At 38.9% G+C, this 25139-nt stretch overlaps 1 protein-coding gene across 5 annotated transcripts in view; it reads right to left on the bottom strand.

Annotated features, from left to right (window-relative positions):
- Positions 1-25139, bottom strand: part of TGFBR1 (transforming growth factor beta receptor 1) — a 76242-nt gene that overhangs the window by 38767 nt on the left and 12336 nt on the right. For 2 of the 5 annotated variants that reach the window (XM_060101032.1, XM_060101033.1), the window contains exons 2-3: positions 11240-11392; positions 833-1078 (exon numbers count right to left, since the gene is read on the bottom strand). In XM_060101032.1, the coding sequence (XP_059957015.1) occupies positions 833-1078; positions 11240-11392 (399 nt within the window). Of the gene's footprint in view, positions 1-832; positions 1079-4222; positions 4282-11239; positions 11393-25139 lie in introns of those variants that run through there. The other 3 variants (XM_060101034.1, XM_060101036.1, XM_060101037.1) reach the window with 2 other exon arrangements.

Below are 25139 nucleotides of genomic sequence, written 5' to 3'. Positions count from 1 at the left end.
TGGGATTCTGCAAGAGGGTCTTTCACCTACTTCTTTTCCTATAGTTAGTCAGTTCTTCACTAGTCTGTTATAATCTGCACTATAAACTGCAGAGTTCCTCACAACTATAGGCATGTGGGTGGCATTTCTTCCATTAATTCTCTTAGCGTTAATATAGGTTTTCCGCATTTTTGTATTCCTTTGATTATTATAGTAGGTATTTTGGATTTGGGGAAAGTGCCAGAAGAGTTAAACAGATGAGCTCAGACTGGCATCTTAAATCAGAACCTTAAAATTAATCTAATCCTAAGCATTTATGAAGCTTTCAAATTCCTGGCTCTTCCAGGACATTTTAAAATGTAAACTATGGTGAAGGACCAAAAACCTAGAAATCGTATATAATAATTTATACATAAAGATCATAAGGCAAGGTGATATTACAAAATGAAGGCACCTGGACTGTTTAGTGCTGCCCTCAATTCCCGCCCATTACTGACTGCTTTAAAAGGCTGGAGCATTATACAAGGAAAAAATTTCACTCTGAGAACAAAGTAGGGATACTCTGAGGACATATTGCTATGGTGGGCTTTATCAGGATTCTCTAAAGGAGGCTACCCTTTTAGGCACAACAGACCTCAGAGAAAGCATCTTGGAACCACCTTCTCAAACAACACACACGCAGGAGTCAGGATCCTGGCTACCCTTATAACTCTACTACTTTGGACAAGTTACTTCTTGCCTCTATACTGAATAAACTGAGATAGACAATTTCTAAGATCCCTTCCAGCTCTAAAATCGTAGAGTCTAAGAGCTTTTCCTGTAGTATCAAGAAAAAACTTATACAACAACTTACCAACAGTTGGGAGTTCTATTTTATTGCAATGGTCCTGATTGCAGCAATATGTTGTCGTAACAGACCCAGTTTTTGAAGATGGTGCACATACAAATGGCCTGTCTCGTGGAATTAGGTCGATTTCAGCTATACACATGCTATTATGTATAACTTTGTCTGTGGTCTCTGTGACAGAGACAAAGCAGAGCCCATCTGTGACACAAGTAAAATTGTCTTTTGTACAAAGGTGGCAGAAACACTGTAATGCTGGGGGGAAAAGAAAAGATCCTATCAGAAAAAATTCTCAAGGTTAACAATTTAAAATTATCCCATATTCTCTGTACTAATACATTCCTGATTCTATTATAATTATACAATTTCTTTGTTCAAAAAACCAAACTCTTTGTTAACCTGAGAAGTTCCAAATTCTGTTAAGAAGCACACATATGTAGGAGCCAAACATTTTTGAAATTTGGACCCAGGCTTTTTCCTAAAACTTTTGGCTTCCAAGTATAAAAAAAACTGTTACGTGCAATTTCATCAATGTAAGGCAAGCATTTGCCCTCCTATTTGAAACAAAGTACACTGAAATTTATAAAGGTTATACTTATTCTTATCGGTCCCAAACTAGGCATTCATATATTCCCCCAACTGGGGAGCAATGTGAAAATACTACCACTTCCTCACTGTAGGTTGGAAATGTCGGGTAAGTTTATGGCAATGGAGTAATGGAAATAGATTTGTATTGAGCCAGACATTCCTTTCTCCTTTGAAAACCCCCAGAAGACATGTATCTTCTAAGTAGGATTAGGGTACTTTCTCATAAGCAAGGTAACAATACATATGTGCTCCAATCACACAGGCAACTGGCTACAGAAATGACTGGAGAAACACTAGCTCCATGCCCACTTTTATCTATTTGATCTTTATACTCAACTTAAGGGAAGTCTTCTAATTATCACCAACACCTTCCCATACACACACACAACCTTTCACTAAGCTCTCCAACAAGATTAAGTGTTCCCCAAAGCATACACTGCTTACCAGAATTGTTATTTTTTCCTCTCCCTCATGATCCACATCTAAAACTAGGCCTGGTACACAGCAACATTCAAAAAGTGTTGAATGAGTGACAGATCACTAGGATCTCATGAAACAACAAAGCACACATATGTCCTTGAGTCCAATCAGACTTTACAATTACATGTTGGTAAGGGAAAAGGAAGAGTCCAGGTTTGCAGAATGGCCATCTGTGATGAGAGGTCTACTGTAACTAGAAAAAGAGTGGCTAGGCAGGCAGGCCAGAAGAAAGCTAGTTAACTCTGAACAGCTAACTTCGTGTGCAGGAAAGGGTTCACTCAGCAGGCCCAAGTTGCTCAAACCTTGCACATTCCCCAAGAAAGGCCTGTCTTCAGGACTGGCCCTTGGCCAGTTCCTGGGAGATGAGCTCTGACACCTTGAAATATTCTCCCTGATAAGAATGCTGCAAACCCTTTGTGACTGAGCCCCAGTAAAAACCCTGGACACCAAGGCTCTGGTGAGCTTCCCTGGTTGGCAACACTTAACATGTGCTGTCATACGTCATTGCTAAGCTATGGAGTGCACCTGTGCTACTGCACTGGGAGAGGACATCTGGAAGCTTGTACTGGGTTTCTCCTGGACTTTGCCCCATGAGCTTTCCCTTTTCCTTTAGATGATTTTAATATGTATCTTTCCACTGTAATAAATAAAAACCATGAGTATAACAGCTTTTCTGGGTCCTATGAGTTCTTCTAGCAAATCATGAAGCCAGAGGATGGTCTTGAGGACCCCTAACTCACTTGCTAAACCCAAACTCAAGGAACATCAGCATTACCTCAAGCAGCTGCTTCCTGGTTGCTAGCTTAATTAGCATGCTTGTCTATTATCTTTACAGACCAGCAAAGTTTTACCTTAATCATTATAAAAATTCTTCTCTTTCTCCATAGATAATTCATTTCTTTGAACTAAATCCTCCCAAGCATGAAGAGAATTCAAGAAAAATATAAGAAAAAGATACAGTTATAATCTAACATTTAAAAGGCTGTTAAAAGAGACAGTAGTTTATTCATGGTGAGGTTTGGTGGTGATGGTAGGTTCCCTGGGTATAATCTCCTAAGGAGGGATTCTGAACCAGGAATCCACAGACTGGCTTCAGGGATACAAGGATCCCATGAAACTGTAGGCCAAATGTTGTATGTATTTACCTTTTCAAGGAGAAGGTTTATAGCTTTCAACAGAACCACAAAGTGGTCTGTCACCCACAAAAAATGAAAACCACCACAGGAGACTGTCATTATTCTCTCCCGAATCCTCTTTACTCATGATTAGTCATTCAACCAATGTTTTCTAAGCATTAGCTTTAACAGCTGCTCTACCAAAAGCTTAGTATACAAAGATTTGTAACTCATGGTCATAGCCCTTGAGGAGCTCCAACAACCAGTGAAGGAGAACATTACAATACACTGTGGTAATTGCTATGTATAAAAATGCTACCATGAATACCTCTCCCTGTTCTACGATCTTCATGGCTCCCTTAGAGTATATGAAATAAGAGCTAAACAGTGGGTCTAACAATTAAAACTTCTACTTTGGGGTTCCAACTTCCTGCTCACATGACAAATGCTATCCTGGGCCATACACATCTCATCATTGTGATAATCATGTCTTTCATGACCTTGGTCTTTACACATACTATCTCTCTGACTACTTGAAACCCACCCTCTCATCTTTTAAGACCCTATTCAAACAAGATCTTTTCCATGACGTGATCTAAACCTCTCCCCTACCCGTAAGACAACTGGGTGACTCCTTTCAATTTTTTCCCATAGCCCTCTTTGCATACCTTTAGGTTAGCACAAATCAATGTATTTACACTTTGCCGTTAAAGTGTCTCTCATTACATTAAGAAGGGCCAAGTTTTTTAAATGTTTTATTTTCCCATCTTTGAATTCTATACTCCTAGACAGTGATCAGCAAATTATTTGCAAGGGAGACCTTCAAGATGGCAGAGGAGTGAGACGTGGAGATTGCCTTCCTCCCCACAAATACATCAGAAATACATCTACATGTGGAACAACTCCTACAGAACACCTACTGAACGCTATAAGAAGACCTCAGACTTCCCAAAAGGCAAGAAACTCCCCACGTACCTGGGTAGGGCAAAAGAAAAAAGAAAAAACAGAGACAAAAGAATAGGGACAGGATCTGCACCTCTGGGAGGGAGCTGTGAAGGAGAAAAAGTTTCCACACACTAGGAAGCCCCTTCACTGGCTAAGACGGGGTATGGTGGGAGGGAAGCTGTGGAGCCATGGAGGAGAGCACAGCAACAGGGATGCACAGGGCAAAGCAGAGAGATTTCCACACAAAGGATTGATGCCAACCAGCACTCACCAGCCTGAGACGCTTGTCTGCTCATCTGCTGGGACAGGCGGGGGCTGGGAGTCGAGGCTTGGGCTTTGGAGGTCAGATCCCAGGGAGAGGACTGGGGTTGGCTGCGTGAACACAGCCTGAAGGGGGCTAGTGCGCCACAGCTAGCCAGGCAGGAGGGAGTCCGGGGAAAAGTCTGGAACTGCCTAAGAGGCAAGAGGCCATTGTTTCAGGGTGCGCGAGGAGAGGGGATTCAGAGCACCGCTTAAGCTCCAGAGATGGGTGCGAGCTGCAGCTATCAGTGTGGACACCAGAGACAGACAAGAAATACTAAGGCTGCTGCTGCTGCCACCAAGAAGACTGTGCAAGCACAGGTCACTAACTGCACCTCCCCTCCCAAGACCCTGTGCATCCTGCCACTGCCAGGATCCCGTGATCCAGGGACAACTTCCTTGGGAGAATACACGGCGCACTTAAGGCTGTTGCAACATCACACTGGCCTCTGCCGCCGCAGGCTTACCCTGCATTCCATACCCCTCCCTCCCCCTGGCCTGAGCCAGAGCCCCCGAATCAGCTGCTCCTTTAACTCCATCCTGTCTGAGCGAAGAACAGACGCCCTCAGGTGACCTACACGCAGAGGCAGGGCCAAATGCAAAGCTGAACCCCAAGAGCTGTGCGAACAAAGAAGAGAAAGAGAAATTTCTCCTAGCAGCCTCAGGAGCAGCGGATTAAATCTCCACTATCAACTTGATGTACCCTGCATCTGTGGAATACCCGAATAGACTGAGTTATCCCAAAATTGAGGCGGTGGACTTTGGAGGCAATGATATATACAGTTTTTTCCTTTTTCTCTTTTTGTGAGTGTGTGTGTGTATGCTTCTTTGTGTGATTTTGTCTGTATAGCTTTGATTTTACCATTTGTCCTAGGGTTCTGTCTGTCCGTTTTTGCTTTATTGTTTTGTTTTGTTTTAAGTATAGTTTTTAGTGCTTGTTATCATTGGTGGATTTGTTTTTTGGTTTGGTTGCTCTCTTCCTTTTTTTAAAATTACACTTTAATTTTTTAATTTTAATTATTTTATTTTATTGTTTTGTTTCTTTTTTTCTCCCTTTTCATCTGAGCTGCGTGGCTGACAGGGTCTTCATGCTTCGGCTGGGTGTCAGGCCTGTGCCTCTGAGGTGAGAAAGCCAAGTTCAGGACATTGGTCCACCAGAGACCTCCCGGCTCAACGTAATATCAAACAGAGAAAGCTCTCCCAGAGGTCTCCATCTCAATGCTAAGACCCAGCTCCACTCAACGACCAGCAAGCTACAGTGCTGGATACCCTATGCCAAACAACTAGCAAGACAGGAACACAACCCCACCCATTAGCAGAGAGGCTGCCTAAAATCATAATAAGGTCACAGACACCCCAAACACACCACCAGACATGGTCCTGCCCACCAGAAAGACAAGATCCAGCCTCATTCACCAGAACACAGGCACCAGTCCCCTCCACCAGGAAGCCTACACAACCAACTGAACCAATCTTAGCCACTGGGGGCAGACACCAAAAACAACAGGAACTATGAACCTGCAACCTGTGAAAAGGAGACCCCAAACACAGTAAGTTAAACAAAATGAGAAGACAGAGAAACACACAGCAGATGAAGAAGCAAGGTAAAAATCCACCACATGTAACAAATGAAGAGGAAATAGGCAGTCTACCTGTACAAGAATTCAGAATAATGATAGTAAAGATCCAAAATCTTGGAAATAGAATGGAGAAAATACAATAAACGTTTAACAAGGACCTAGAAGAACTAAAGAGCAAACAAACAGTGACGAACAACACAATAAATGAAATTAAAAATTCACTAGAAGGGATCAATAGCAGAATAACAGAGGTAGAAGAACAGATAAGTGACCTGGAAGATAAAATAGTGGAAATAACTACTGCAGACCAGAATAAAGAAAAAAGAATGAAAAGAATTGAGGACGGTCTCAGAGACCTCTGGGACAACATTAAACGCACCAACATTTGAATTATAGGGGTCCCAGAAGACGAAGAGAAAAAAGAAAGGGACTGAGAAAATATTTGAAGAGATTATAGTTGAAAACGTCCCTAATATGGGAAAGGAAATAGTTAAGTCCAGGAAGCACAGAGAGTCCCATACAGGGTAAATCCAAGGAGAAACACACCAAGACACATATTAATCAAACAATCAAAAATTAAATACAAAGAAAAAATATTAAAAGCAGCAAGGGAAGAACAACAAATAACATACAAGGGAATACCCATAAGTTTAACAGCTGATCTTTCAGCAGAAACTATGCAAGCCAGAAGGGAGTGGCAGGACATATTTAAAGTGATGAAAGGGAAAAACCTACAACCAAGATTACTCTACCAGCAAGGATCTCATTCGGATTTGACAGAGAAATTAAAACCTTTACAGACAAGCAAAAGCTAAGAGAATTCAGCACCACCAAACCAGCTATACAACAAATGCTAAAGAAACTTCTGTAGACAGCAAACACAGGAGAAGGAAAAGACCTACTATAACAAACCCAAAACAATTAAGAAAATGGTAATAGCAACATACCTATCGATAACGACCTTAAATGTAAATGGATTAAATGCTCCAAGCAAAAGACATAGACTGGCTGAATGGATACAAAAACAAGACCTGTATATATGCTGTCTACAAGAGACCACTTCAGACCTAGGGATACATACAGACTGAAAGTGAGGGGAGGGAAAGATAGTCCGTGCAAATGGAAATCAAAAGAAACCTGCAGGGTTTCCCTGGTGGCGCAGTGGTTGAGAGTCCGCCTGCAGACACAGGGGATGCGGGTTCGTGCCCCAGTCTGGGAAGATCCCACATGCCGTGGAGCACCTGGGCCTGTGAGCCATGGCCGCTGAGCCCGCGCGTCCAGAGCCTGTGCTCCTCAACGGGAGAGGCCACAAAAGTGAGAGGCCCGCGTATCACAAAAAAAAAAAAAAAAAAAAAAAAGCTGCAGTAGCGATTCTCATATCAGACAAAATAGACTTTAAAACAAAAACTATTATAACAGACAAAGAAGTACACTACACAATGATCAAGGGATCAATCCAAGAAGAAGATATAACAATTGTAAATATTTATGCACCCAACATAGGAGCACTCAATACATAAGGCGAATGCTAACAGCCATAAAAAGGGAGATCAACAGTAACACAATAATAATAGGCGACTTTAACACCCCACTTTCACCAATGGACAGATCATCCAAAATGAAAAAAAATAAGGAAACACAAGCTTTAAATGATACATTAAACAAGATGGACTTAATTGATATTTATAGGACATTCCAGCCAAAAACAACAGAATACACTTTCTTCTCAAGTGCTCATGGAACAGTCTCCAGGATAGATCATATCTTGGGTCACAAATCAAGCCTTGGTAAATTTAAGAAAATTGAAATCGTATCAGGTATCTTTTCTGACCACAACCCTATGAGACTAGATATCAATTACAGGAAGAAGTCTGTAAAAAATACAAACACATGGAGGCTAAACAATACACTACTAAATAACCAAGAGATCACTGAAGAAATCAAAGAGGAAATTAAAAAATACCTAGAAACAAATGACAATGAAAACACAATGACCCAAAACTTATGGGATGCAGCAAAAGCAGTTCTAAGAGTGAAGTTTAGAGCAATACATCTCTACCTCAGGAAACAAGAAACATCTCAAATAAACAACCTAAACTTACATCTAAAGCAATGAGAGAAAAAAGAATAAAACCCCCCCAAAGTTAGCAGAAGGAAAGAAATCATAAAGATCAGATCAGAAATAAATGAAAAAGAAATGAAGGAAACGATAGCAAAGATCAGTAAAATTAAAGCTGGTTCTTTGAGAAGATAAACAAAATTGATAAACCATTAGCCAGACTCATCAAGAAAAAAAGGGAGAAGACTCAAATCAATAGAATTAGAAATGAAAAAGGAGAAGTAAAAAAAAAAAAAAAAAAAAAAAACCCTGACACTGAAGAAATACAAAGGATCATGAGAGATTACTACAAGCAACTATATGCCAAAAAAATGGACAACCTGGAAGAAATGGACAAATTCTTAGAAAAGCACAACTTCTGAGACTGAACCAGGAAGAAATAGAAAATATAAACAGACCAATCACAAGCAATGAAATTGAGACTGTGATTAAAAATCTTCCAACAAACAAAAGCCCAGGAACAGGTGGCTTCACAGGTGAATTCTATCAAACATTTAGGGAAGAGCTAACACCTATCCTTCTCAAACTCTTCCAAAATATAGCAGAGGGAGGAACACTCCCAAACTCATTCTACAAGGCCACCATCACCCTGATACCGAAACCAGACAAAGATGTCACAAAGAATGAAAACTACAGGCCAATATCACTGATGAACATAGATGCAAAAATCCTCAACAAAATACTAGCAAACAGAATCCAACAGCACATTAAAAGGATAATACATCATGATCAAGTGGGGTTTATCCCAGGAACACAAGGATTCTTCAATATACGCAAATCCATCAATGTGACACACCATATTAACAAATTGAAGGATAAAAACCATATGATCATCTCAACAGACGCAGAAAAAGCTTTTGACAAAATTCAACACCCATTTATAATAAAAACACTCCAGAAAGTAGGCATAGAGGGAACTTACCTCAACATAATAAAGGCCATATATGACAAACCCACAGCCAACATCGTTCTCAATGGTGAAAAACTGAAACCATTTCTACTAAGATCAGGTACAAGACAAGGTTGTCCACTTTCACCACTATTATTCAACATAGTTTTGGAAGTTTTAGCCACAGCAATCAGAGAAGAAAAAGAAATAAAAGAAATCCATATCAGAAAAGAAATAAAGCTGTCACTGTTTACAGATGACATGATACTATACATAGAGAATCCTAAAGGGGCTACCAGAAAACTAGTAGAGCTCATCAGTGAATTTGGTAAAGTAGCAGGATACAAAATTAATGCACAGAAATCTCTTGCATTCCTATACTCTAATGATGAAAAATCTAAAAGAGAAATTAAGGAAACCCTCGCATTTACCAATTCAACAAAAAGAATAAAATACCTAGGAATAAATCTATCTAAAGAGACAAAAGACCTGTATGCAGAAAACTATGAGACACTGATGAAAGAAATTAAAGATGATAACAAACAGATGGAGAGATATACCATGTTCTTGGATTGGAAGAATCAACATTGTGAAAATGACTCTACTACCCAAAGCAATCTACAGATTCAATGCAATCCCTATCAAACTACCAATGGCATTTTTCACAGAACTAGAACAAAAAATTCCACAATTTGTATGGAAACACAAAAGACCCCGAATAGCCAAAGCAATCCTGAGAAGGAAAAACGGAGCTGGAGGAATCAGGCTCCTGGACTTCAGACTATACTACTACAAAGCTACAGTAACCAAGACAGTATGGTACTGGCACAAAAACACAAATATAGACCAATGGAACAGGAAAGAAAACCCAGAGATAAACCCACGCATATATGGTCATCTTATTTTTGATGACCAGGAGGCAAGAATATACAATGGAGAAAGACAGCCTCTTCAATAAGTGGTGCTGGGAAAACTGGACAGCTACATGTAAAAGAATGAAATTAGAACACTACCTAACACCACACACAAAAATAAACTCAAAATGGATTAAAGACCTAAATGTAAGGCCAGACACTATAAAACTCTTAGAGGAAGAGACAGGCAGAACACTCTATGACATAAATTACAGCAATATCCTTTTTGATCCACCTCCTAGAGAAATGGAATAGAAACAAACAAATGGGACCTAATGAAACTTAAAAGCTTTTGCACAGCTTAAGGAAACCATAAACAAGACAAAAAGACAACCCTCAGAATGGGAGAAAATATTTGCAAATGAAGCAACTGACAAAGGATTAATCTTCAAAATTTACAAGCAGCTCATGCAACTCAGTATCAAAAAAACAAACAACCCAATCCAAAAATGGGCAGAAGACCTAAATAGACATTTCTCCAAAGAAGATATATAGATAGCCAACAAACGCATGAAAGGATGCTCAACATCACCGATCATCAGAGAAATGCAAATCAAAACTACAATGAGGTATCACCTCACACCAGTCAGAATGGCCATCATCAAAAAATCTACAAACAATGAATGCTGGAGAGGGTGTGGAGAAAAGGGAACCCTCTTGCACTGTTGGTGGGAATGTAAATTGATACAGCCACCGTGGAGAGCAGTATGGAGGTTCCTTAAAAAATTAAAAATAGAACTACCATACGACCCAGCAATCCCACTACTGGGTATATACCCTTAGAAAACCATAATTCAAAAAGAGTCATGTACCACAATGTTCATTGCAGCTCTATTTGCAATAGCCAGGACATGGAAGCAACCTAAGTGTCCATCAACATATGAATGGATAAAGAAGATGTGGCACATATATATAATGGAGTATTACTCAGCCATAAAAAGAAACGAAACGGAGTTATTTGTAGTGAAGTGGATGGACCTAGAGTCTGCTATACAGAGTGAAGTAAGTCAGAAAGAGAAAAACAAATACCATATGCTAACACGTATATATGGAATCTAAAAAGAAAAAGAAAATGGATATGAAGAACCTAGGGGCAGGACAGGAATAAAGATGCAGACGTCGAGAATGGACTTGAGGACACGAGGAGTGGGAAGGGTAAGCTGGGACGAAGTGAGAAAGTGGCATGGACATGTATACACTACCAAATGTCAAATAGCTAGCTAGTGGGAAGCAGCCGCATAGCACAGGGAGATCAGCTTGGTGCTTTGTGACAACCTAGAGGGATGGGATAGGGAGGGTGGGAGGGAGACCCAAGAGGGAGGGGATATGGGGACATATGTATATGTATAGCTGATTCACTTTGTTATACAGCAGAAATTAACACACCATTGTAAAGCAATTATACTCCAGTAAAGATGTTAAAAAAATAAATAAAATAAATTTCTTTAAAAGGGTTTCCCTGGTGGCGCAGTGGTTGAGAGTCCACCTGCTGATGCAGGGGACACGGGTTCGTGCCCCAGTCCAGGAAGATCCCACATGCCGCGGAGCGGCTGGACCCATGAGCCAGGGCCGCTGAGCCTGCGTGTCCGGAGCCTGTGCTTTGCAACGGGAGAGGCCACAACGGTGAGAGGCCCACGTCCTGCAAAAAAAAAAAAGAAAGAAAGATATTTGCCAGGGACTTCCCTGTTGGTCCAGTGGTTAAGCCTGGGTGCCTCCACTGCAGTGGGGATGCAAGTTCGATCCCTGGTCAGGGAACTAAAATCTCACATGCTGCGCAGCGCAGCCAAAAAAAAAAAAAGAATTTTTTTTTTTTTTTTTTTTGCCAAAGCAGTGTTTCCCAAACAGGAGGTCACGAATATGTTGGGAGAAGATGGGGAGTCCAAAATTGTGTACCAAAAAAAATTTTTTTTAATTAATTTATTTATTTTTGGCTGCGTTGGGTCTTCATTGCTGTCGGCTCTCTCTAGTTGTGGTGAGCAGGGGCTACTCTTCATTGTGGTGCGCGGGCTTCTCATTGCAGTGGCTTCTCTTGTTCTGGAGCACGGGCTCTAGAGCGCAGGCTCAGTAGTTGTGGCACGTGGGCTCAGTAGTTGTGGCGCGCGGGCTCAGTAGTTGCGGCGCACGGGCTTAGTTGCTCTGTGGCATGTGGGATCTTCCCGGACCAGGGCTTGAACCCGTGTCCCTTGCATTGGCAGGCAGATTCTTAACCACTGTGCCACCAGGGAAGCCCCCAAAATTTTAAAAAATATTTTTATTTAAAAGATAATCTAAGATGATAGGGAGGGTGGGAGGGAGGGAGACGCAAGAGGGAAGGGATGTGGGAACAGATGTATATGTATGACTGATTCACTTTGTTATAAAGCAGAAACTAATAAAAAAAATAATTATAGTGTATTCAGAAAAAAAAAAGATAATCTAAGATGAATGATAAACATTCTGGATCAGGAGTAACTGCTATCTAAACAAGTACTGTCAGTAGGCTTTCACTGCTGCTTCTTCAGCTAGGTTAAGATCTCCTTCTAATGTCCTCATGGCACACTCTACGAGCAAGGGTTTCATAGTAACTGTAACTGAAAGAGTGAAAAGTACAGGGAACTTGAATCATCAAAGCATATGGTGATATAGGCATGGTATATTCATGGTATTTTCAAAAGCCAATACCAAATACACGCTACAAGTATTACATGGGTCCCACCTCTGTAGTACAATCTGCAAAAGTTCATTAGCAGTAAATGTGGTTGTAAGTATGCAATGACATTTTTCCATTCTCACTTCCAGCATTAATTGTGTTAGAGAGCCATTTAACAAAGATTTCAATAATGTCATAATGTTAACCTCATCAGCAAGTGAACATAACAGTTGACATCTCATTAAAATTGGTATTTGAGGAATGTGTGCGGGCAAGTGTTTGGTTAGGTATGAGGTCTGATAAACCTGAACTTACAAAGCCTTGAAGAAATTAATACCACCTTGCACAACATTACATCTGAGAATCAGCACTTGCAGCTTTCAGTATCACTGAAGTTAAAATATAGAAACGGATTTAAAATGGAATCAGACCCAAGGCTATTTTTTTCTACTGTGAAACCTAAATATCATCCGTCACACTGAATAACTGTATTAATTTGAATTTTTTGGCTTTGTATAATTGTCTTTATATTTAATTTGCAGACTTGGTTTATCGTTGTCAATGAGCCAAAAACAAAGATTTTATATCTACTTTCATGTCTATACAACTACTATGAAAAATACATTTGTATTTTTCTTTTAAAAGGGGTCATTACATTATGGCAAGTTTGAGAAAGTCAGTGCTAAAAAAGGGCTTCTCTTAACAAGAGTCTTTCAATAAGAAGAACAGGTCTCTAGATAAATAAAAACATCATCTAACACAATGCTTAACCAGGTACGGGTTTATTTCTTGAGAGAATTTAAAAATTCTATTGCAGTACTCTAAATCAGTCTGAATTAAATATAAAGTTGCTGTTAAATGTGTATGATATAATAATATAGTTTAGGGAAAAAATAAAATAGAAATTTTAAAATTCCCATGAATTCATAACCTTTAATTCCCATTATTTAAAAATCCAAATTTATTTCATTAATAGATCTGACCCCTAGCTACCTCCCTTTTATTAAACTAGGTTATTGTTTTGTTTTTTTCTTTAATTTTTAAATCCATGTACAGGGCAAAATTTCTATCTAAAAAAAAAGTATACAGGATGTCTTATTCCCACCCCAGAGCCCATGTTTCCCCTCCTCCACAGCACCCTTCTAACACCAGCCCATCAACTGGGCTCTTTCATTTCATTCTGCAGTTTTTCATTGAGCATCTCTATATGCCAGGTGCTATGTAGGCTGTGGGGTGTAAGGTATCTGGACTTAAGGAGTTCACAAGGGTGAATGAGTAAGGCATTAAACAGATCATTCAAATCCAGAGTCCTGAGCATGCTGATCAAAGTGCTTCAAATATGCTGAGGTATAAGAAAGATCAAGAAAAGCTTTGCAGGATATTCAAGTCAGAACTGGAGAATATGTAAATTTGCCAGATAGACGAAGGTAGGGAAGCTGTTTTGACAGGGTTTTCTCCCTCAGCGGCAAGATTTCATCCTCGCGACTAGTATCTCAAGTGTTAATAAGATCATCAAATTTAAATAACTATTCAATATGCTAACCACAATGGTTTCATTTCATCAGCAAAATGAATATAATACCTTCCTGACCTATTCATCATCTCATTGAGACTATCAAATGAGATACATTAACATATTCTGAAACTAATATAAATTATGTGAACATACAAAATTATCACATACAATACACAGCATTGTTCCAAACATGATTTTTATCTGTAGGCCACCAAAGAAACACCTACTCCCAAATGTAGTGCCTAAATTCCACTGTGGAATCCTGGACTGACAGAACCACACAAAACCTTGAAAATTATCTAGTTCTAATGCAGTTCTACCATTTCATTAATGAAGAAACCAAAACTTAGGAGTACAAAATTACTTTTAACAATATTCTACCCAGCCTAAGGTGGATGTGAGTAAATTATCATCATGAACCTGAATAAGTATATGTGGTTCTTTTCTATACTGGTATCCATATATGAAGTAACTCAAAACTTTTCAATAGTACCGCTTCCTGTTGACTTTTCTGCTTGATTGCAAAGGTAAGAACTAAACTCCCTGTTTAGTGCCTTTCTCCTACCTTGGCCACCTTTTGATTCTGTGCCCCAATCTCTACTAGTAGCCACAGCTTCCTCAATTCTAAGATGCACATTTTCCCTCACTTTAACATTTTGGAAATCTGCACTCATGTCACAATCAAGGTCAAACAAAAACACAAAACTCTAGCCTCTAGACAGAAAGGTAAGACATGATGTACTTGTTACAACCTATGCATGTGCAAACTTGCCTGTGCATGGAAGGTATTTACTCAGTTAGTCATCACTTTAACTATTTGCACTGGTAGCTCTCGTGCAACTAAAATTTAACTTAAGCTTGATCCCTATTAAAATGTATTCACAAAGATTTCTCTGTGATTCAGCACTGCAATGAAAAGTTACTGTGTTCACAGAAAACTTTCAGTCCCAGGCCAGGAATACAATTATTAGCAGTAGAAATTTCCAAATACTGCAGAATAGATCATAGAATTATCAAGTTTGAAGATGTTGGTGTGACGTGAAGGACTGTCAGAAACCAAACATCTAGCTGTCAAGGGAAGTGGCAAGAGTAAAAAGAGCAGAACCCCTGGGGTTATCATTTTCACTATATTCTAGTATCAGAGGGATAAATTCCAAATTGAGATTCTGGCTCTTGGTCCCATCTATAAAGGAAATTTCCATGATTCCTTCATTTCTGTGTATCCAGCGGTCACATATCAAGGCATTATTACTTCTACCTAATACCAGGGCTACCAAGGGTTGATTCACGACCCCTTATATCTGACAATGGAGAGGTAGACAGCCTGTGAATAGTATATGGAACAGGCATTTCTATTGAGCCTTGTTGATGAAATAAAAATTAGTACCAGAAACTTTGTCTTCCCAGGCCTAGAGTGAGTGTCTATACAACTTACCCTTCTTTTCAGGCATACCCTTCAATACTCTCTCCTTTTTCAACCCTTGTTATTTGGTCTCTCTATCCTTCCATCACCCATCTTCCCCCATCAAGAACTAGACTGAAACATGTCATTGAAATTCACTAGTGATGCCCTTTTGATTGAATTCATTCTTTTCTAAATATTTTAGGACATGAGACACACTGACAACCTTCTGTCTCAGTCACATGACACTGCGCCCACCAGCAGCACACTCAGCCCTTTGCTGCAGCTCACATCTGTCTCTAATCTTCCTGTTCCTTGCACTTGTGCTCCAAACTCCTTTTCTAACTGCCTTCCAGGGCGTACTTTGGCTTACTTGTTAGTGCAAAGTCAACACATTCAAAAACAAATACAGCATTATTCCTTCAAGAGTGGTATCTGATAAAAAAAGGCCCCTGGAAGGATTCAGAGGTTTTTTTCTTGCTAAGACATAAGACAGATCAGCAGCTAAAAAGGAACAGGAGGATGAAGACTGCTCTCACCAGACACTGGATTCCAATCTTTTCACCACTCTGACTTTGCTGGTAATGACACTTCTTTCCCTTACCCTGTCTATTACAGCACAGTTATTCTTTACAGCACAGTCAGTATTTCCAAATATAACAAATACACACCAACAGACAGGTAAAGGAACTAACACACACAATGCCTTTTATTCAGTCTGCTTAGCTAGCTTAAAAGCAGATCATGCCATTGCTGGCAAAGGCAAAAGTTCAAAGTTAAATCCTTTCCAGTACTAATGTCAATTTACCATCTAGTCTACTGGTCTACTCGAGCTTCTCTGAGTAAACCACCTTTCTCTCTTCTCTCCACTCCCATCTCAAGGAGGCCTATCCTCTCCTCTTCTCCCTCTTCCAAGTCTAGGGAACCACATAGGTTCTCTTCCTCTTTTTAAAATATGCTGCATGTCTCTATAAACAAGGCTAAAACCCTGTCCACAACTCCCTCTAGCCTACTGCTAAGGGCTTTGTTCCTCAAAGGATTCAGCGGTTCTTCTGAACTCCACACCCTGTGGGTTGCTCTAGAGCAGTAATGTCAACGTGAGCTTATCAAAATAACAGCACCATACATTGTGAAAGTAGGTTCTCCTTTAGTCTGGGTAACAGACTAAATGTTGGGCTTCAAAACAAAAACCTGACTTATCCAAACATTTCTTCAGATAAATTCCATTTACTTCTGTCACCTTTAAAGCACTTAAGAAGAATCATTTATATAATTCAACAAACGAATGAGGGCACTTTGAAATTCACAATCACTTGGTTTTCACAATACCTCCATTTTCTAGTCTCCAAAGCTCCACAGAATTAGCTGATATAATGTTAACTGTTATCAGAGAAAAGCACACTACGAAAAGGCTGCCTAAAGGGCAAGATGAGATTTAACAGGGGCAATTACTACAAAGGCCTTCACTTAGGTTCAAAATAAACTGCACAAGTGCAGGATAGTTGCTTAGTAGATTCGGGGAATCTGTTTAAGAACAGATTTAAAAAGAGTCAACAACATTTACTGTTAACTGTAGCCATGGTGATGGGGGAGACAGAGGGAGAACTGGGCACAAAATCCCACAAATGTCCAATATAACAACTAATCAGTAAGTGTTACTTGAATATCAATCTGCCATGTAAATGAGTCAGAGAATCAAAGAATTAATTCAGCAAAGTTTGATCTGAAAGATAGCATAGCTGTGAAGACAATCTCATTTTATAGATGTAGCAACTGAGTCAATTTATCTTACTCCAATACTAAATCAAATCATGAGGTCAGGATGTGGTAAATTTTGTTTCATAAAGAATCATTTCCTAACTACAGCTTCTCCCTACAATGGAATTGGCTGCTCAGAAGGTTATGACGTCCCTGTCATTCGAGATATTTAAGCAGAGGCTTAATGACCAATAGCCAGAGTTCGTGAAGTAGGAATCTTCTGTAATAAATGAAAAGTTAGTCCAAAACTCAACAATCCTTTAAATAGTAAGATTCTATTATTTTACAAATTAAATCAAATATTAAATATCCATGTTTTCATTTTTTGACCTAGTTCAACTTAACATCTTCAAGGTACAATAACTACAGCAGTGCACCTCATTTTATAATAGTTTATTCTTTTTCCTCCATTAAACTATGAACTGCTTCAGGTCAGGAACTAGTTTAATGCTTTAAGCATCTCCGCATCCCTAGATCCCGGCACACAGGAGAGATCCAGTATGTGTTTCTTAAAAAAACATCCAAGGAATATCTCTTTAGTATGTGACTGGTTGCTACTAGCAGGGTCCTCAATAAAATGGCCAAGCAAGCAAATTTTCTCTTTTACTCCTTACTACCTTCATTTTTGAAATCCTTTCCCCAATTCTCAGTGCTCTCCTTTCAACTGTCCGAAATTCCCATGTAGGTACCTCTCAAGTCCATTTGATGTAAAATATCCCATTGCCCAGAATAACTTCTCTCATCATATAAATGGAGGACAACCCAACATTTTCAAATTTACAAATGAACATATTCTCTGACCCAGAAGGAATAGAGCTTATAGATAAACTTGTACATGTGTAAAGTGGCTTACATATACTTACATAATAGGTTATTAATTTCCTAATCAGTTATACTAGACTGTAATCTTTCCTATGCATCTATCAATAGAACTGGTAAAATAATGGTACCACTATGAAATGGAAGATCATATAGCCACACACACACACCAATACGATGTTTTCTATGTATTAATGTAGACCGACCTGAAGACATACTAAGTGAAAATCCACATAGTGCACAACACTGTATTTGTTTTTTTATATAAATTTTATTTTTTTAATTGGAGTATAATTGCTTTACAATGTTGTGTTAGTTTCTGCTGTACAGTGAAGTGAATCAGCTATATGTATATATTTATTCCCTCCCTCTTGGACCTCCCTCCCACACAACCCCATCCCACCCATCTAGGTCATCACAGAGATAGTAACATTTGTGCTGGAAAAAGGAAGGAAGGAAGGAAGAAAGAACGGAGGAAGGGAGGAAAATGCATACATATATTGGCTTGCAAATATTACAAAGTATCTCCCTGGAAGGATATAAAAGAAACAGGTAACACTGACTTCCAAGTAAGGGAACTGGGTACCCAGAAGATAGGAGTAGGAGACTTTTCACTAGAAACCCATTTGCACTTTTTGAATTTTGAAAAATGTGACTGTATTATATCTATTCAAAGTTATAAAAAATGTTTAATATGCCCCTCTGTGCTCCATCCCTCTTCCCTATCTTGTCTTCAAAACTCCAACTCAGGATATTTAACCCTAAGGAGTACAGTCACTTCATGTCAATTTCAAACTGTTCTTTCTGGAAAATAATTTGCAAAGATATAGTAAGAGCCTTTAAAAAGTCTATATCTTTTAATTCATTAATTCTACTTCCTAAAATTTAGTCTAAGGAAACAATAGATGATAGCAAAGATATAAGCACACAGATGTTTGTTACAGCATTTTACGGTTGAAAACAAGCTATATGAGTGACAACAGGGTAATGACAGAATAAATTATGATACAGTTGTAAGTGGTACACTATATAGCCATTAAAGCTGATACTTTATAGAAGTATGTTTAAGAACAAAGGAATGATCTTACTATTAAAGCTGTATACAAAGTGATTATAATTCCCTTCCTATCAGGCAATCTTCTTGATTTTGTTCCACTGCAGTGAGTTGAGGGGGTATGTTAATATACAGAGCAGATGTGTGCACTCTGCCTCACACTAGCCCATGAAAAAAATGGACAAACTTGTATTTATGATGGTGAGTGCTAAAAAATAAATAAATGAATTTCTTATTTTCCCCAATCTAAACACACTTTTATACAGTTTCTCATTGGATTCTATGTTGACTAGTGGTTATTACAAGAGAACAGTAGTTCATTTCATTCTTTCATGAAATTCAGAGACCAAAAAAAAAACAAGTTCGAATCCTATCTCTGCCAGTCAGCCTCTAAGTAATTCTGAGGAAGTTGCTTAACGTTTGGAGCCTGTTTCCTAAATGTATAACAATAGCAATCTCAGAAGGCTTGAGGGTTAAATGAGATAACAGAAGATTTAGTAACGGTGCCTAGCACATAATAAAATGCTCAAAAATTCATTTATGCACTCATTCAACAAGTATTTTTAACACCTGCAATGTACCAGTTCCTGTTCTAGATGCTGGACAGAGAATCAAAACAAACCTTTATACAGCTCTAGGAGGCAACACTGACACAATATAATGTAAACATGCGCACATACAGCACTGAGCGGGCATTCAGGTAGCCGTTTCTCTCTCCATTCACAAATATCCATACAGAGTTTTTCAGCAATGTGACTGCTTGAACAGGGTTAACCCAAGAACTTCACTCTTGTAGCATGTGAGAGATACCTACAGGGAAGTACGTTTTCAGTTCCAACCCAAATTAACAAAGTGTTGGGACACATCCAGTATACACATTTATATGTAATACCCCCAAATGATAAAAGATCATAATTCATTGACCATAAAATGTTCACGCTGGAAGGCAACTGATAATTATGTGATCCTAACCCTTTATTTTATAGATGAGTAAACAAGAGTGCCCTAAGAGTTATACCAATGTAATCTAGATTTATTCTAAAAGCACAAAAAGAAAAAAAAGGATTATTAGATAATCTAGGGTGATCTCTCCCAAGTAGAACAAGACAAAGGATTCAACCCTTTCCCTCTGGAAAGCAAGAGTGGCTGTAGGAGACATTGTGAGTTGGTTGCATACATACGAAGATATGGTGATGAACCTAAATGAAATTAGCATATCATTCTGGAATAGGGGAATGGGGTATGAAACAGAACTGTGGTAAGAGAAGGAAGTGGTAACCACCCACCAGCTGCCTTTGAAATAAGGGCAGAGGAGAGTTACACCTCGGCCAGCAAACAGCAAAAGACCTACTAGAGCCATAGTTGAAGATATGAGGCGAAGGCCTGTGTAGTTAGTAATTTTAGAAGCAGAGAATAAGGCCTGAACACCTTTTACCAGAAAAGAACACTGTGTTGTCATCTGTGAAGGAAGGAAGAACACACCTCTAGGAAGACAGATGATTAGGATGAGACTCCTACTCTCAAGGAGCTCACAATGTAATGTGGAGAACAAACATGCAACTGATAAAGGGTAACATGGACAAAGTGCAGAGGCAGCACAGAAATGGGAGACTTATCTCAAAGATGACACCTCAACTGAGGCTTATGGAAGGCTAAAAAAGGAAAGAAGGTCATTCAAGGGCGGTGATATACAAAGATATTGTATGTAGACTCAGGAATAAGAGAGGCGGTCTAGGAAAATGTGAATAGATCATATAACCAAAAATACGGATAAAATTCAACACCTATTCAAGATAAAGCAAAGTCACTATACAAAGAAGTTATCGCCTTTTCTTAAACCAGCAACAAATAGAAAACACAAATTATAAAATATTATCATTCACAAAAGCATCCCCCAAAATCAAATATCTAGGAATAAATCTAACAAACAACATGTAAGACCTTTACAGTGAAAGCTTCAAAACAATACTTGATAGACATTATGAAAAATATAAAATAAAATGTATTCATCTATAAATGGAGAAACATGCCAGCCTCCTCACTGGATGGTTCAATACTGTAAAAATGTCAATATTCTGCAAAGTGATCTGTACATTCAACAAAAATCAAAATCCTACAGGTTGGGTTGTGTGTGTGTGTGTGTGTGTGTGTGTGTGTGTGTGTGTGTGTGTGTGTGTGTGTGTGTGTGTGTGTGTGAGCTGACAAGGTGATTCTAAAATTTATGTGGAAAAACAACCCAAGAACAGCCAAAGCAGTCTTCAAAAACAATGCTTTTGGAAAACCTAACTACTAGATATCAAGACCCATTATAACATTATAATACTAAGACACTGTGGTATTGGCACAATGGCAAATAGACCAATGAAATAGAATAGAGATTCCAGAAACAGACTCTCACATATACAACTACTTGATTTATAGTACAGGTGACAACACAGTGTACTAGGAAAAGGAAGGCATTACCAACAAATAGTACTGGGTCAACTGGGCATACATATTTTTAAAATGGAAAAAAAAAATCTCATACCATAATCAAAAATCAACTCCAAATAGACTGTGCATCTCAAAGTGAAAGGTAAAACAAGAAGCCTTTTAGATGAAAACACAGAAAAACACTTTCAAGACATTGAATCCAGAAATATTAATCAAATAGCATTCAAAAAGCACTAACCTTAAAGAGAAAAAAACTGAAATTGGACTACGTTAAAATACATTACAGTTCGGGCTTCCCTGGTGGCGCAGTGGCTGAGAGTCCGCCTGTTGATGCAGGGGACACGGATTCGTGCCCCGGTCCGGGAAGATCTCACATGCCACGGAGCGGCTAGGCCCGTGAGCCATGGCCGCTGAGCCTGCGAGTCCGGAGCCTGTGCTCCGCAACAGGAGAGGCCACAACAGTGAGAGGCCCGCGTACGGTAAAAAACAAACAAACAAACAAAATACATTACAGTTCAACAAAAAGACATCATTCTCCTTTGCCATTTTTCTATTCATGTCTTTCTGTTTTAGATTTACCAAATATTTGTCTATTTTAATAATGTGTTTACAAAGAACTGATTTGGGGTTCTATGTATCATATCTGTTTTTCTTAATTTTTTTCTAAATCCTTATTTTCTTTGTATTTACTTGGTCTATAGCTTGATTTTGAATCTTCTTACTTTCAGATTTTCCTTTGGGTACTCCTTCAGCAAAACTCCCACTAGGTTTGATATGCTCTTGTTCATTTCTAAATGGCTTGTAATTTACAATCGTAACTTCTTTAACCTGAGGATTATTTAGAAGAATAATCTTACATTTCCAAGTAGATACATTTTTTATTTTGGTTTCTTTTTTTTGGTTGTTGTTAATTTTTAATCTGACCTTTCTTTATAGACTTCCAAATCATTAATTTCCTGGAAAATTGCAGAATTATTTTGCAAAAATATTATTCATGATTATGAAATTGGAATACATTATTTATTATTATTCAAGCACTGCTTTCTTAATCTACAAACAGTGAAATTATCAATGTCTTCTTGTATTTTTAACAATTCTGGCCTTACATATTTTGACAATATTTTATTAGTTGCATAAAGATTCATGATATATCTTAAGAGATGGTACCTCTTATCAAAATAAAATATTAATACATCTCTTTCTTCCCTTTAATGCAATTGTAGTTTGAATTTTATTTTGTCAGGTACTAATCTTATCATACCTACTTTTTTTTTGGTCAGATTTGCCTTTTTCTATTCGACTCTTTCAACCTTTGACATCACTTTAAGTGTCTCTTGAAAAACTCTGTTAGATTGCAGGCCTCTGTGTCTGTATTAATCCTATCTAAGAATCTGTCTTTTCAACAGGGGAACTCAATCCTTCATATTTACTAAGCATTCATGGATTTATAACTGCCATATATTTACCATTAATTTTTTTAACTTAGATTTATTTTGATCAAAGTTGTATATGTATAGAGTTTAAGGTATCAAATAGTTCTACAAGACTGTTACCAAAAAAAAAAATAAAAAATTAAAGGTAACAACTCCTGAACAATCAACCCTTCCTATTCCCCACTCCACAGAAGCAATCACATTTTCTACTCTTAATTGAGTCTCTTGGTATTTAGCTTTATGTCATTCCCACCCCTTTGCAAAACAAAGGAAAAAATAACAGAATTTAGCCAAAAGAGAGATGATAGATACTGTTAGAAATCTGAGACTTGGTGAACCACAACTTACACAGGCTATAACCTTCTTGCCTTCCCTAGTCTGAAATGGTCATCTCCCTTGTCAAATAAAATGTCAAAGAAAGCAGTTCAATTCTACTTACAGTCTCCTAGAGAAACCTGAACTAAACCAAGCAAGGACAGAAACGCCCACTCAAAAGGAGAGGCTTTTTTTTTTTTTTTTTTTTTGCGGTATGCGGGCCTCTCACTGTTGTGGCCTCCCCCGTTGTGGAGCACAGGCTCCGGACGCGCAGGCTCAGCGGCCATGGCTCACGGGCCCAGCCGCTCCGCGGCATATGGGATCCTCCCAGACCGGGGCACGAACCCGTATCCCCTGCATCGGCAGGCGGACTCTCAACCACTTGCGCCACCAGGGAGGCCCAGGAGAGGCTTTTATAGTAGTTATATTGTTACAATATTTCTAACCTTTGAATCCATGGCCTCCCTTGGGGCATGAGGATGCAAGCAGCTAGAGTTGTCTGAACTCCTTTGAGGAACACTTACCCTTTTAAGACTAAACTATGTGTATATAAAAACTGGAGCTTGGGGATGTACTGTAATCAACCTAAAAGTTTTCAGACCTCAAAATCTAGATGTCCAAGACTTAGCATTATGAATTCAGCTTTCAAATTACTAGTACCATTTTGGTTACTGAAGAAGGCCTCTAGCAGGGGCTTGGTTAGAGTCTGCTAAGGCTGGATGTTACTTATCCTTTGGAGAATAGAAGATACAGCACAGAATTATGTTGTACAGGATTATGCAGCATGTGTATATAGCGTCACAGAGTTATGATGTCTTTACATAAGTTAATAGTTATTAGGCCCTAGCTATGGTTTATAATGGTTCATAGGTGATTATACTCATTTGCTCCATGAGACTTTTTTTCCCTGTTCCAGGATCTCTAAGCTAAATTAGATGCAAGGACCCAATTGCTTAGAGCAGCTATTTCCTTAGGGCATACCATCTGTTTGCAATGCACAGCTAATTCTGAGTCTGCTGACCCTTGAAGAGTATCCCCTAAGGTTGCTGCCTGAGTCCTAAAACCCAATTTATTGCAACTCCCTCCTTCGCCTTCTCCCATCATAAGGCAAGGGTAGGCTGGATCTGACAAAACTTAAGTGATACATGAGAAAGGGCGGAAAGGCCCCAGCTAAAAGAATATTTACATGGCCATGTTTTTGTTTTTGTTTTTAAAGGATAATGTGGAAGAAACAATTGTGATCTTGGGGAGAAAGATTATATAAGAACAGAAATACTCAAGATTATAAATGCATTAAAAATAAGAAGGAAAAGAACAAAAGTAAAATTTACCATGGAAAGGGAGAAAGCAAAACAATAGAAAGAAAAAAAATAGAGCCTTTGTTCATAGGAAAGTCATCTATAGTGCTAATTGTGTTAATTGGCTTGTTTGTTGGTGAGTAGGGAATTTCAAATCTGCAATGCACAACTATCACTTATAATTTAAAAAAAGGATAGAGGGCTTCCCTGGTGGCGCAGTGGTTGAGAGTCCGCCTGCCGATGCAGGGGACGCAGGTTCGTGCCCCAGTCCGGGAAGATCCCACATGCCGCAGAGCGGCTGGGCCCGTGAGCCATGGCCACTGAGCCTGCACGTCCGGAGCCTGTGCTCCGCAACGGGAGAGGTCACAACAGTGAGAGGCCCGCGTACTGGAAAAAAAAAAAAAAAAGTATAGAGAAAAGAAAGAAAAGGACAGAAAAACTTGAAACAGACCTGTGGTTCTCAATCCCTGGAGACTGTCAAGGAAAGGGCCTAGAATGTGCATGCCAGAGGGCTCTGGACCCCCCGTTGTTTTATTTTCTTTGGCTGTAGCAAGTACTGCTGGTTGGTCTGTGTTCAGAGAAATCAGTAATAGAAACATATCTGGGGTGAGGAGATGGTATAGATTTTTTTTAGTTCCCCCAACATTATATTATGAACATTTTCAAACATAAACATTCAGAAAAATTGACAGAAATGTGAACACCTCTATAACCACCATTTAAATTCCG

This window comes from Mesoplodon densirostris, chromosome 6, assembly GCF_025265405.1.
Source record: "Mesoplodon densirostris isolate mMesDen1 chromosome 6, mMesDen1 primary haplotype, whole genome shotgun sequence".
NCBI classification, from domain to species: Eukaryota; Metazoa; Chordata; class Mammalia; order Artiodactyla; family Ziphiidae; genus Mesoplodon; species Mesoplodon densirostris.
This window is presented reverse-complemented; position numbering and strand designations above follow the sequence as displayed.